At 44.9% G+C, this 14,424-nt stretch overlaps 1 protein-coding gene across 3 annotated transcripts in view; it reads left to right on the top strand.

Moving 5' to 3' along the window:
- The window catches only part of camk2a (calcium/calmodulin-dependent protein kinase II alpha), a 151,963-nt gene that overhangs the window by 13,219 nt on the left and 124,320 nt on the right, over positions 1-14,424 (top strand). For all 3 annotated transcript variants that reach the window (XM_064971496.1, XM_064971494.1, XM_064971495.1), the window contains exon 2: positions 9,702-9,796. In XM_064971496.1, the coding sequence (XP_064827568.1) occupies positions 9,702-9,796 (95 nt within the window). The remainder of the gene's footprint in view (positions 1-9,701; positions 9,797-14,424) is intronic.

Genomic DNA, 14,424 nt, shown 5'->3' with positions numbered 1-14,424 from the left:
GAACCTGGCTGTATGCATATGTAGTGTATGCAGAGGAACCTGGATGTATAGTATGCATGCAGAGGGACCTGGCTGTATAGTATGTATGCAGAGGAACCTGGCTGTATAGTATGTATGCAGAGGAACCTGGCTGTATAGTATGTATGCTGAGGAACCTGGATGTATAGTATGTATGCAGAGGAACCTGGATGTATAGTATGTATGCAGAGGAACCTAGCTGTATGCAGTATGTAGTGTATGCTGAGGAACCTGGCTGTATAGTATGTATGCAGAGCAACCTGGCAGTATAGTATGTATGCAGAGGAACCTGGCTGTATAGTATGTATGCAGAGGAACCTGGATGTATAGTATGTATGCAGAGGAACCTGGCAGTATGCAGTATGTAGTGTATGCTGAGGAACCTGGCTGTATAGTATGTATGCAGAGCAACCTGGCAGTATGGTATGTATGCAGAGGAACCTGGCTGTAAAGTACGTATGCAGAGGAACCTGGATGTATAGTATGCATGCAGAGGAACCTGGCTGTATAGTTTGTATGCAGAGGAACCTGGCTGTATAGTATGTATGCTGAGGAACCTGGATGTATAGTATGTATGCAGAGGAACCTGGCTGTATAGTATGTATGCAGAGGAACCTGGCTGTATAGTATGTATGCAGAGGAACCTGGCTGTATGCAGTATGTAGTGTATGCTGAGGAACCTGGCTGTATAGTATGTATGCAGAAGAACCTGGCTGTATAGTATGTATGCAGAGGAACGTGGCTGTATAGTATGTATGCAGAGGAACCTGGATGTATAGTATGTTTGCAGAGGAACCTGGCTGTATAGTATGTATGCAGAGGAACCTGGCTGTATGCAGTATGTAGTGTATGCTGAGGAACCTGGCTGTATAGTATGTATGCAGAGGAACCTGGCTGTATAGTATATATGCAGAGGAACCTGGCTGTATGCAGTATGTAGTGTATGCTGAGGAACCTGGCTGTATGCAGAATGTAGTGTATGCTGAGGAACCTGGCTGTATTGTATGTATGCAGAGGAACCTGGCTGTATAGTATGTAGGCAGAGGAACCTGGCTGTATAGTATGTATGCAGAGGAACCTGGCTGTATGCAGTATGTAGTGTATGCTGAGGAACCTGGCTGTATAGTATGTATGCAGAAGAACCTGGCTGTATAGTATGTATGCAGAGGAACCTGGCTGTATAGGATGTATGCAGAGGAACCTGGATGTATAGTATGTTTGCAGAGGAACCTGGCTGTATAGTATGTATGCAGAGGAACCTGGCTGTATGCAGTATGTAGTGTATGCTGAGGAACCTGGCTGTATAGTATGTATGCAGAGGAACCTGGCTGTATAGTATATATGCAGAGGAACCTGGCTGTATGCAGTATGTAGTGTATGCTGAGGAACCTGGCTGTATGCAGAATGTAGTGTATGCTGAGGAACCTGGCTGTATTGCATGTATGCAGAGGAACCTGGCTGTATAGTATGTAGGCAGAGGAACCTGGCTGTATAGTATGTATGCAGAGGAACCTGGCTGTATAGTATGTATGCTGAGGAACCTGGATGTATAGTATGTATGCAGAGGAACCTGGATGTATAGTATGTATGCAGAGGAACCTGGCTGTATGCAGTATGTAGTGTATGCTGAGGAACCTGGCTGTATGCAGAATGTAGTGTATGCTGAGGAACCTGGCTGTATTGTATGTATGCAGAGGAACCTGGCTGTATAGTATGTAGGCAGAGGAACCTGGCTGTATAGTATGTATGCAGAGGAATCTGGCTGTATGCAGTATGTAGTGTATGCTGAGGAACCTGGCTGTATAGTATGTATGCAGAAGAACCTGGCTGTATAGTATATATGCAGAGGAACCTGGCTGTATGCAGTATGTAGTGTATGCTGAGGAACCTGGCTGTATGCAGAATGTAGTGTATGCTGAGGAACCTGGCTGTATTGTATGTATGCAGAGGAACCTGGCTGTATAGTATGTAGGCAGAGGAACCTGGCTGTATAGTATGTATGCAGAGGAACCTGGCTGTATGCAGTATGTAGTGTATGCTGAGGAACCTGGCTGTATAGTATGTATGCAGAAGAACCTGGCTGTATAGTATGTATGCAGAGGAACCTGGCTGTATAGGATGTATGCAGAGGAACCTGGATGTATAATATGTTTGCAGAGGAACCTGGCTGTATAGTATGTATGCAGAGGAACCTGGCTGTATGCAGTATGTAGTGTATGCTGAGGAACCTGGCTGTATGCAGTATGTATGCAGAGGAACCTGGCTGTATAGTATATATGCAGAGGAACCTGGCTGTATGCAGTATGTAGTGTATGCTGAGGAACCTGGCTGTATGCAGAATGTAGTGTATGCTGAGGAACCTGGCTGTATTGTATGTATGCAGAGGCACCTGGCTGTATAGTATGTAGGCAGAGGAACCTGGCTGTATAGTATGTATGCAGAGCAACCTGGCAGTATAGTATGTATGCAGAGGAACCTGGCTGTATAGTATGTATGCAGAGGAACCTGGATGTATAGTATGTATGCAGAGGAACCTGGCTGTATGCAGTATGTAGTGTATGCTGAGGAACCTGGCTGTATAGTATGTATGCAGAGCAACCTGGCAGTATAGTATGTATGCAGAGGAACCTGGCTGTATAGTATGTATGCTGAGGAACCTGGATGTATAGTATGTACGCAGAGGAACCTGGCTGTATAGTATGTATGCAGAGGTACCTGGCTGTATAGTATGTATGCTGAGGAACCTGGCTGTCTAGTATGTATGCTGAGGAACCTGGATGTATAGTATGCATGCAGAGGAACCTGGCTGTATAGTATGTATGCAGAGGACCTGGCTGTATAGTATGTATGCAGAGGACCTGGCTGTATAGTATGTATGCAGAGGAACCTGACTGTATAGTATGTATGCAGAGGAACCTGGCTGTATGCAGTATGTAGTGTATGCAGAGGAACCTGGAAGTATAGTATGTATGCAGAGGAACCTGGCTGTATAGTATGTATGCAGAGGAACCTGGCTGTATGCAGTATGTAGTGTATGCAGAGGAACCTGGATGTATAGTATGTATGCAGAGGAGCCTGGCTGAATGCTGCAAGTATATTGAGGAACCTGGCTGAATGCAATATGTATGCTGAGAAACACATAATGCTCAACCATCTGAGAGTTGTGACACATCTAGAGTTAGGGTATCCAGAACCCCACTGGCCCCCACCCTCACAGCTTCTCTCTCTCTCGCTCTCTCTCTCACACACACACACACACACACACACACACACACACACACACACACACACACACACACACACACGTCACGCAGCCAAAACCGCTTACATAATTTAATTTTGGGGGTGGCAATCCAATAGTTTGACATGGACACATTTCATAATGTCATATTTTTTCGAATGCTTTTCTCCCACAGTTGATGGTTGTACTGAGCTCACAACATGTCTGATGAATGCCCAGAGCTGACATTTAGGATCAGAACAGAGATCTGTTAAGACAGTGACAATAATTATTATTAAGGCACTGGCAGATTATGAGAATCTTTTCAACCACGGCCTTGTCTTTTTTCACTGATGAGTACTGACAGTAGCACTGAGGAGATACATGATGCACGATGATACAGTGACCAGGGAGAAGTCCAATCTGACCCCATTAAGCAGCACACAATCAAGTTCATGTGTCATTTCAAGACTCACAAGTAATTCCTAGCGCAATAACTCAACTGTTGAATGAAAGAGGTGGCAGGTTTGGTTTGGAACAGAAGCTTGGGCTAGCACTGACCTCATGTCTCTGTGTTTAGCTTGAAATATGGTGTTCAGGCATCAAATCGCATTGATCACATACACATATTTAGCAGATGTTATTGAGGGTGCAGCAAAATGCTTGTGTTCCAAGCTCCAACAGTGCAGCAGTATCTAACGATTCACAACAATACACACAAATCGAAAACAAAGAAAATGGAATTTAAGAAATACAGTGGGGCAAAAAAGTATTTAGTCAGCCACCAATTGTGCAAGTTCTCCCACTTAAAAAGATGAGAGAGGCCTGTAATTTTCATCATAGGTACACTTCAACTATGACAGACAAAATGAGATTTTTTTTCTCCAGAAAATGACATTGTAGGATTTTTAATGAATTTATTACAAAATATGGTGGAAAATAAGTATTTGGTCACCTACAAACAAACAAAATTTCTGACGAAATCCCGCTTTGCCCTCCTATGAAATCCCGCTTTGCCCTCCCTTAGGAGACTGAAAAGATTTGGCATGGGTCCCCAGATCCTCAAAACGTTCTAAATCAAATCAAATCAAATCAAATTAATTTATATAGCCCTTCGTACATCAGCTGATATCTCAAAGTGCTGTACAGAAACCCAGCCTAAAACCCCAAACAGCAAGCAATGCAGGTGTAGAAGCACGGTGGTTAGGAAAAACTCCCTAGAAAGGCCAAAACCTAGGAAGAAACCTAGAGAGGAACCAGGCTATGTGGGGTGACCAGTCCTCTTCTGGCTGTGCCGGGTAGAGATTATAACAGAACATGGCCAAGATGTTCAAATGTTCATAAATGACCAGCATGGTCGAATAATAATAAGGCAGAACAGTTGAAACTGGAGCAGCAGCACGGCCAGGTGGACTGGGGACAGCAAGGAGTCATCATGTCAGGTAGTCCTGGGGCATGGTCCTAGGGCTCAGGTCCTCCGAGAGAGAAAGAAAGAGAATTAGAGAGAGCATATGTAGGGTGGCCAGTCCTCTTCCGGCTGTGCCGGGTGGAGATTATAACAGAACATGGCCAAGATGTTCAAATGTTCATAAATGACCAGCATGGTCGAATAATAATAAGGTAGAACAGTTGAAACTGGAGCAGCAGCACGGCCAGGTGGACTGGGGACAGCAAGGAGTCATCATGTCAGGTAGTAATGGGGCATGGTCCTAGGGCTCAGGTCCTCCGAGAGAGAGAAGGAGAGAATTAGAGAACGCACACTTAGATTCACACAGGACACCGAATTGGACAGGAGAAGTACTCCAGATATAACAAACTGACCCCAGCCCCCCGACACATAAACTACTGCAGCATAAATACTGGAGGCTGAGACAGGAGTGGTCAGGAGACACTGTGGCCCCACCCGAGGACACCCCCGGACAGGGCCAAACAGGAAGGATATAACCCCACCCACTTTTCCAAAGTACAGCCCCCACACCACTAGAGGGATATCTTCAACCACCAACTTACCATCCTGAGACAAAGCTGAGTATAGCCCACAAAGATCTCCGCCATGGCACAACCCAAGGGGGGGTGCCAACCCAGACAGGATGACCACATCAGTGAATCAACCCACTCAGGTGACGCACCCCCTCCAGGGACGGCATGAGAGAGCCCCAGTAAGCCAGTGACTCAGCCCCTGTAATAGTGTTAGAGGCAGAGAATCCCAGTGGAAAGAGGGGAACCGGCCAGGCAGAGACAGCAAGGGTGGTTCGTTGCTCCAGAGCCTTTCCGTTCACCTTCCCACTCCTGGGCCAGACTACACTCAATCATATGACCCACTGAAGAGATGAGTCTTCAGTAAAGACTTAAAGGTTGAGACCGAGTTTGCGTCTCTGACATGGGTAGGCAGACCGTTCCATAAAAATGGAGCACTATAGGAGAAAGCCCTGCCTCCAGCTGTTTGCTTAGAAATTCTAGGGACAATTAGGAGGCCTGCATCTTGTGACCGTAGCGTACGTGTAGGTATGTACGGCAGGACCAAATCAGAGAGATAGGTAGGAGCAAGCCCATGTAATGCTTTGTAGGTTAGCAGTAAAACCTTGAAATCAGCCCTTGCTTTGACAGGATGCCAGTGTAGGGAGGCTAGCACTGGAGTAATATAATCAAATTTTTTGGTTCTAGTCAGGATTCTAGCAGCCGTATTTAGCACTAACTGAAGTGTATTTAGTGCTTTATCCGGGTAGCCGGAAAGTAGAGCATTGCAGTAGTCTAACCTAGAAGCGACAAAAGCATGGATTAATTTTTCTGCATCATTTTTGGACAGAAAGTTTCTGATTTTTGCAATGTTACGTAGATGGAAAAAAGCTGTCCTTGAAATGGTCTTGATATGTTCTTCAAAAGAGAGATCAGGGTCCAGAGTAACGCCGAGGTCCTTCACAGTTTTATTTGAGACGACTGTACAACCATTAAGATTAATTGTCAGATTCAACAGAAGATCTCTTTGTTTCTTGGGACCTAGAACAAGCATCTCTGTTTTGTCCGAGTTTAAAAGTAGAACGTTTGCAGCCATCCACTTCCTTATGTCTGAAACACATGCTTCTAGCAAGGGCAATTTTGGGGCTTCACCATGTTTCATTGAAATGTACAGCTGTGTGTCATCCGCATAGCAGTGAAAGTTAACATTATGTTTTCGAATAACATCCCCAAGAGGTAAAATATATAGTGAAAACAATAGTGATCCTAAAACGGAACCGTGAGGAACACCGAAATTTACAGTTGGAGGACAAACCATTCACAGAGACAAACTGATATCTTTCCGACAGATAAGATCTAAACCAGGCCAGAACTTGTCCGTGTAGACTAATTTGGGTTTCCAATCTCTCCAAAAGAATGTGGTGATCGATGGTATCAAAAGCAGCACTAAGGTCTAGGAGCACGAGGACAGATGCAGAGCCTCGGTCCGATGCCATTAAAATGTAATTTACCACCTTCACAAGGGCCGTCTCAGTGCTATGATGGGGTCTAAAACCAGACTGAAGCATTTCGTATACATTGTTTGTCTTCAGGAAGGCAGTGAGTTGCTGCGCAAAAGCCTTTTCTAAGATTTTTGAGAGGAATGGAAGATTCGATATAGGCCGATAGTTTTTAATATTTTCTGGGTCAAGGTTTGGCTTTTTCAAGAGAGGCTTTATTACTGCCACTTTTAGTGAGTTTGGTACACATCCGGTGGATAGAGAGCCGTTTATTATGTTCAACACGGGAGGGCCAAGCACAGGAAGCAGCTCTTTCAGTAGTTTAGTTGGAATAGGGTCCAGTATGCAGCTTGAAGGTTTAGAGGCCATGATTATTTTCATCATTGTGTCAAGAGATATAGTACTAAAACACTTGAGTGCCTCTCTTGATCCTAGGTCCAGGCAGAGTTGTGCAGACTCAGGACAACTGAGCTTTGAAGGAATACGCAGATTTAAAGAGGAGTCTGTAATTTGCTTTCTAATAATCATAATTTTTTCCTCAAAGAAGTTCATGAATTTATCACTGCTAAAGTGAAAGTCATCCTCTCTTGGGGAATGCTGCTTTTTAGTTAGCTTTGCGACAGTATTAAAAAGGAATTTCGGATTGTTCTTATTTTCCTCAATTAAGTTAAAAAAATAGGATGATCGAGCAGCAGTAAGGGCTCTTCGGTACTGCACGGTACTGTCTTTCCAAGCTAGACGGAAGACTTCCAGTTTGGTGTGGCGCCCTTTCCGTTCCAATTTTCTGGAAGCTTGCTTCAGAGCTCGGGTATTTTCTGTGTACCAGGGAGCTAGTTTCTAATGAGAAATGTTTTTAGTTTTTAGGGGTGCAACTGCATCTAGGGTATTGCGCAAGGTTAAATTGAGTTCCTCGGTTAGGTGGTTAACTGATTTTTGTCCTCTGGTGTCATTGGGTAGACAGAGGGAATCTGGAAGGACATCAAGGAATCTTTGTGTTGTCTGTGAATTTATAGCACAACTGTTGATGTTCCTTGGTTGGGGTCTGAGCAGATTATTTGTTGCAATTGCAAACGTAATAAAATTGTGGTCCGATAGTCCAGGATTATGAGGAAAAACATTAAGATCCACAACATTTATTCCATGGGACAAAACTAGGTCCAGCGTATGACTGTGACAGTGAGTGGGTCCAGAGACATGTTGGACAAAACCCACTGAGTCGATGATGGCTCCGAAAGCCTTTTGGAGTGGGTCTGTGGACTTTTCCATGTGAATATTAAAGTCACCAAAGATTAGAATATTATCTGCTATGATTACAAGGTCCGATAGGAATTCAGGGAACTCAGTGAGGAACGCTGTATATGGCCCAGGAGGCCTGTAAACAGTAGCTATAAAAAGTGATTGAGTAGGCTGCATAGATTTCATGACTAGAAGCTCAAAAGACGAAATCTTCATTTTTTTTGTAAATTGAAATTTGCTATCGTAAATGTTAGCAACACCTCCGCCTTTGCGGGATGCACGGGTTCTACAGCTGCACCATCGAGAGCATCCTGACTGGTTGCATCACTGCCTGGTATGGCAACTGCTCGGCCTCCGACCGCAAGGCACTACAGAGGTTAATGCGAACGGCCCAGTACATCACTGGGGCCAAGCTCCCTGCCATTCAGGACCTCTATACCATGCAGTGTCAGAGGAAGGCCCTAAAAATGGTCAAAGACTCCAGCCACCCTAGTCATAGATTGTTCCCTCTGCTACCGCAGGGCAAGCAGTACCGGAGCGCTAAGTCTCGGTCCAAGAGGCTTCTAAACAGCTTCTACGCCCATACCATAGGACTCCTGAACCCCTAATCAAATGGCTACCCAGACTATTTGTATTGCCCCCCCCCTCTTTTACACTGCTGCTACTCTCTGTTGTTATCATCTATGCATAGTCACTTTAATAACTCTACCCACACGTACATATTACCTCAGCTAAACGGTGCCCCCGCAGATTGACTGTACCTGTTGGTGTCCTGGACGGCAGGCAGTTTGCCCCTGGTGATGCGTTGGGTATACCCGCACCACCCTCTGGAGAGCCTTGCGGTTGCTCCCGGTGCAGCTGACGTACCAGGCGGTGATACAGCCCGACAGGATGCTCTCAATTGTGCATCTGTAAAAGATTGTGAGGGTCTTAGGGGCCAAGCAGAATGTCTTCAGCCTCCTGAGGTTGAAGAGGCGCTGTTGCGCCTTCTTCACCACACTGTCTGTGTGGGCGGACCGTTTCAGATCGTCAGTGATGTGTACGCCTGCATGGCAATGTTCTCAATCACAAAGCCGAGGAAACTAGTCTCGGAAAACCCAGAACAAAATATCGCATTATTGCATCAGATGCTTGATTAAACTCTGGGGGGAAACTCTGGGGGTTAGAAAATAATATTTTCTATCTAGACTAACACCATCTATACTAACCAGACTAGTGAAGTCTTCACCCCTCTGAACGTAATCTCTCAGCCAGTCTATGGGCCAAAAATCACCTTCTGAAGATGCGAGCACCTGTCCAGCAGCGGAAAAAAAAATCAGTGTACCTGAACAAACTCCTCGTTAGTCAAGGCTTCCCACAGTCTGTCGACAGACGCTACTGACATTTATGTGACGTGCATCTGTTCACAAGAGACTCGTGACCAATCTATCAAGGATCAGGAGCTGTTCATTAAATGTTTTACTGTACTACTCAGAAGTGTTTCATGCATAATTGCAAAACACCAGATCAGATATCAATCACAGTATTTTACACTTTTTCCTAAACGATGCTCAGTGTGCTATTGTTAGGGAATGGATTTAAGTTATTTATTTTTCAAAATAGACTGTCAACACTTGGTCAACACTTAGCTTGCAGTTTCATTTTGGTCATGAAATGAATTATGCATTAACCATTTTAGTACAAAAACATTAAATTCAATTTTTGGAAATCAAAATGAATATTTACTATAACTATGCAGCTCAATATGCATTTTTGTCTCCTGCGCTTCCCAGGGGAGCTTTTTCAGTGGTGCGGAGGTGCCTGAAGGTCCTCTCAGGCCAAGAGTATGCTGCTAAGATCATCAACACCAAGAAGCTATCTGCCAGGGGTAAGTGACTTGCCTATCTCCCAACACCCCGCTTTAAATAGGTTTTAACAGTCTATATGGTGGAGACAGTAGAAGTAGGATCCATAGAACAAGCCTCCCCATTCAAGTCAATTATGACATAATGGGTGGATTCTATTTATTTGGTGCAGACAGTCGGGGTTTTGTTCATAAAGATTGTTATTGTATTGTCTTTTGTGAATCCCTCGGTATTCCTCCAAATGTTTCTTTAAGTAGAGCAGTGATATTTCTTCCTCAGTGTTGCTAGAACCCTTTGATGGTACTGACTGACCTGGAAAATGCTGCTGGCTCACAGTTTTGAAATGAAGGTTTGAACTGACTGTTGTTGGTCACAGTTTGATTGGCACGTTCAGTCATTAAGACCTATTTTTTTTATTTTATTTCACCTTTATTTAACCAGGTAGGCAAGTTGAGAATAAGTTCTCATTTACAATTGCAACCTGGCCAAGATAAAGCAAAGCAGTTTGACACATACAACGACACAGAGTTACATATGGAGTAAAACAAACGTACAGTAAATAATACAGTATAAACAAGTCTATATACAATGTGAGCAAATGAGGTGAGGTAAGGGAGGTAAAGGCAAAGGGCCATGGTGGCAAAGTAAATACAATATAGCAAGTAAAACACTGGAATGGTAGATTTGCAGTGGAATAATGTGCAAAGCAGAAATAAAAATAATGGGGTGCAAAGGAGCAAAATAAATAAATAAAATAAAATAAATACAGTAGGGAAAGAGGTAGTTGTTTGGGCTAAATTATAGGAGGGCTATGTACAGGTGCAGTAATCTGTGAACTGCTCTGACAGCTGGTGCTTAAAGCTAGTGAGGGAGATAAGTGTTTCCAGTTTCAGAGATTTTTGGAGTTCGTTCCAGTCATTGGCAGCAGAGAACTGGAAGGAGAGGCGGCCAAAGAAAGAATTGGTTTTGGGGGTGACCAGAGATATATACCTGCTGGAGCGCGTGCTACATGTGGGTGATGCTATGGTGACCAGCGAGCTGAGATAAGGGGGGACTTTACCTAGCAGGGTCTTGTAGATGACATGGAGCCAGTGGGTTTGGCGACGAGTATCAAGCGAGGGCCAGCCAACGAGAGCGTACAGGTCACAATGGTGGATAGTATATGGGGCTTTGGTGACAAAACGGATGGCACTGTGATAGACTGCATCCAATTTGTTGAGTAGGGTATAGGAGGCTATTTTGTAAATGACATCGCCAAAGTCGAGGACTGGTAGGATGGTCAGTTTTACAAGGGTATGTTTGGCAGCATGAGTGAAGGATGCTTTGTTGCGAAATAGGAAGCCAATTCTAGATTTAACTTTGGATTGGAGATGTTTGATGTGGGTCTGGAAGGAGAGTTTATAGTCTAACCAGACACCTAGGTATTTGTAGTTGTCCACGTATTCTAAGTCAGAGCCGTCCAGAGTAATGATGTTGGACAGGCGGGCAGGTGCAGGCAGCGATCGGTTGAAGAGCATGCATTTAGTTTTACTTGTATTTAAGAGCAATTGGAGGCCATGGAAGGAGAGTTGTATGGCATTGAAGCTTGCCTGGAGGGTTGTTAACACAGTGTCCAAAGAATGGCCAGAAGTATACAGAATGGTGTCGTCTGCGTAGAGGTGGATCACAGATTCACCAGCAGCAAGAGCGACATCATTGATATATACACAGAAGAGAGTCGGTCCAAGAATTGAACCCTGTGGCACCCCTATAGAGACTGCCAGAGGTCCGGACAGCAGACCCTCCGATTTGACACACTGAACTCTATCAGAGAAGTAGTTGGTGAACCAGGCGAGGCAATCATTTGAGAAACCAAGGCTGTCGAGTCTGCCAATGAGGATGTGGTGATTGACAGAGTCGAAAGGCTTGGCCAGATCAATGAATACGGCTGCACAGTAATGTTTCTTATCGATGACTTTTAAGATATCGTTTAGGACCTTGAGCGTGGCTGAGGTGCACCCATGACCAGCTCTGAAACCAGATTGCATAGCAGAGAGGGTATGGTGAGATTCGAAACAGGCGGGATTCGGTTTGCTGACTTGGCTTTTGAAGACCTTAGAAAGGCAGGGTAGGATAGATATAGGTCTGTAGCAGTGTGGGTCAAGAGATATCCCCCCTTTGAAGAGGGGGATCACCGCAGCTGCTTTACAATCTTTGGGAATCTCAGACAACACGAAAGAGAGGTTGAATAGGCTAGTAATAGGGGTGGCAACAATTCCGGCAGATAATTTTAGAAAGAAAGGGTCCAGATTGTCTAGCCTGGCTGATTTGTAGGGGTCCAGATTTTGCAGCTCTTTCAGAACATCAGCTGACTGGATTTGGGAGAAGGCGAAATGGGGAAGGCTTGGGCGAGTTGCTGTGGGGGGTGCAGTGCTGTTGACTGGGGTAGGGGTAGCCAGGTGGAAAGCATGGCCAGCCGTAGAAAAATGCTTATTGAAATTCTCAATTTTAGTGGATTTATCAGTGGTGACAGTGTTTCCTATCTTCAGTGCAGTGGGCAGCTGGGAGGAGGTGTTATTATTCTCCATGGACTTTAAATTGTCCCAGAACTTTTTTGAGTTAGTGTAGCAGGAAGCATATTTCTGCTTGAAAAAGCTAGCCTTGGCTTTTCTAACTACCTGTGTGTAATGGTTTCTAGCTTCCCTGAAAAGCGGCATATCACGGGGGCTGTTCAATGCTAATGCAGAACGCCATAGGATGTTTTTATGTTGGTTAAGGGCAGTCAGGTCTGGGGACAACCAAGGGCTATATCTGTTCCTGGTTCTAAATTTCTTGAATGGATGCTTATTTAAGATGGTTAGGAAGGCATTTAAAAAAAAACAGGCATCCTCTACTGACGGGATGAGATCAATATCCTTCCAGGATACCGTGGCCAGGTCGATTAGAAAGGCCTACTCGCTGAAGTGTTTTATGGAGCGTTTGACAGTGATGAGTGGAGGTCGTTTGACCACTGACCTATTACGGATGCAGGCAATGAGGCAGTGATCACTGAGATCTTGGTTGAAGACAGCAGAGATGTATTTAGAAGTTGGTTAGGATGATATCTACGAGGGTGCCCGTGTTTACGGCTTTGGGGAGGTACCTGGTAGGTTCATTAATAATTTGTGTGAGATTGAGGGCATCAAGTTTAGATTGTAGGATAGCTGGGGTGTTAAGCATGGTCCAGTTTAGGTCGCCTAGCAGCACGAGCTCTGAAGATAGATGGGGGGCAATCAGTTCACATATGGTGTCCAGAGCACAGCTGGGGGCAGACGGTGGTCTATAGCAGGCGGCAACGTTGAGAGACTTGTTTTTAGAGAGGTGGATTTTTAAAAGTACAAGTTGAAATTGTTTGGGTACAGACCTGGATAGTAGGACAAAACTCTGCAGGCTATCTTTGCAGTAGAAACCAAGACTATTACGGTTACAGAAGTCATCAAAAGAGAACGCCTGGGAAATTGGAGTGGAGCTAGGCACTGCAGGGCCTGGATTCACCTCTACATCACCAGAGGAAAAGAGGAGGAGTAGGATAAGGGCACAGCTAAAAGCAATGAGAATTGGTCTTCTAGAATGTCTGGAACAGAGAGTAAAAGGAGGTTTCTGGGGGCGATAAAATAGCTTCAAGGTATAATGTACAGACAAAGGAATGGTAGGATGTGTATACAGTGGAGGTAAACCTAGGTATTGAGTGATGATGAGAGAGATATTGTCTGTAGAAACATCATTGAAACCAGGAGATGTCATCACATGTGTGGGTGGTGGAACTAATAGGTTGGATAAGGTATAGTGAGCAGGACTAGAGGCTCTACAGTGAAATAAGCCACTAAACACTAACCAGAACAGCAATGGACAAGGCATATTGACATTAAGGAGAGGCATGCTTAGTCGAGTGATCAAAAGGGTCCAGTGATTAGTGAGGTTGGTTGGGGTCACGGCGATTCAGACAGCTAGCCGGGCCATCGGTAGCAAGCTAGCATAGGATGGAGGTCTGTTTTTAGCCACCTTGTGCGCTCCCGTCGGTAGGATTAGTGGGGTTCCGTGTGGTAGAGGGGATCAATCCAATTCGCAAAAAAAATCAGATAGTAGCCGATAAGAGAGCTAACGATTAGCGGACCGCAGATGGGCGTTCAGGTAACGTCGCGACGGAGGAGCCAGCTGGATAACTCCCTCGGGCAGATAACGTCGGTAGTCCAGTTGTGAAGGCCCGGTGGGGCTCCGCGTTGGCAGTAAAATGGGTCCGGATAGGTGATTCTAGCCCAGGAGTGAATGATGGAACTCTTCAGCTGGCTAGCTCCAGAGTAATTGATGTTTGCTCCGGAATTTACATAAGCCGATATATCCAGGTATAAATGTCCAGAGCTTGCGGTTGAAATACGGGGACATGGAGAGAAAAATTGGTCTGGTATGTTCCGGTCTGAGCCGCTCCATACAAAACGGGCGATAGATTTTCGAGCTAAAGGATAGCTAATGACCACAAACCGTGGTTAGCTGAATACTACCAATTAGCCAGTAAAGAAGCTTACTAGCTTCTTGCTTGCTTCTGATTAGCTTCTGGTTAGCTTCAGGCAAGCTTCTGGCTAGCTTCTGGTTAACTTCTGGCTAGCTTCTGGTTAGCTTCTGGCTAGCTTCTGGC

This window comes from Oncorhynchus masou, chromosome 8 (assembly GCF_036934945.1).
Source record: "Oncorhynchus masou masou isolate Uvic2021 chromosome 8, UVic_Omas_1.1, whole genome shotgun sequence".
Lineage (NCBI taxonomy): Eukaryota > Metazoa > Chordata > Actinopteri > Salmoniformes > Salmonidae > Oncorhynchus > Oncorhynchus masou.
The sequence above is the reverse complement of the archived record's forward strand: the minus strand, read 5'-3'. Positions and strand labels throughout refer to the sequence as shown.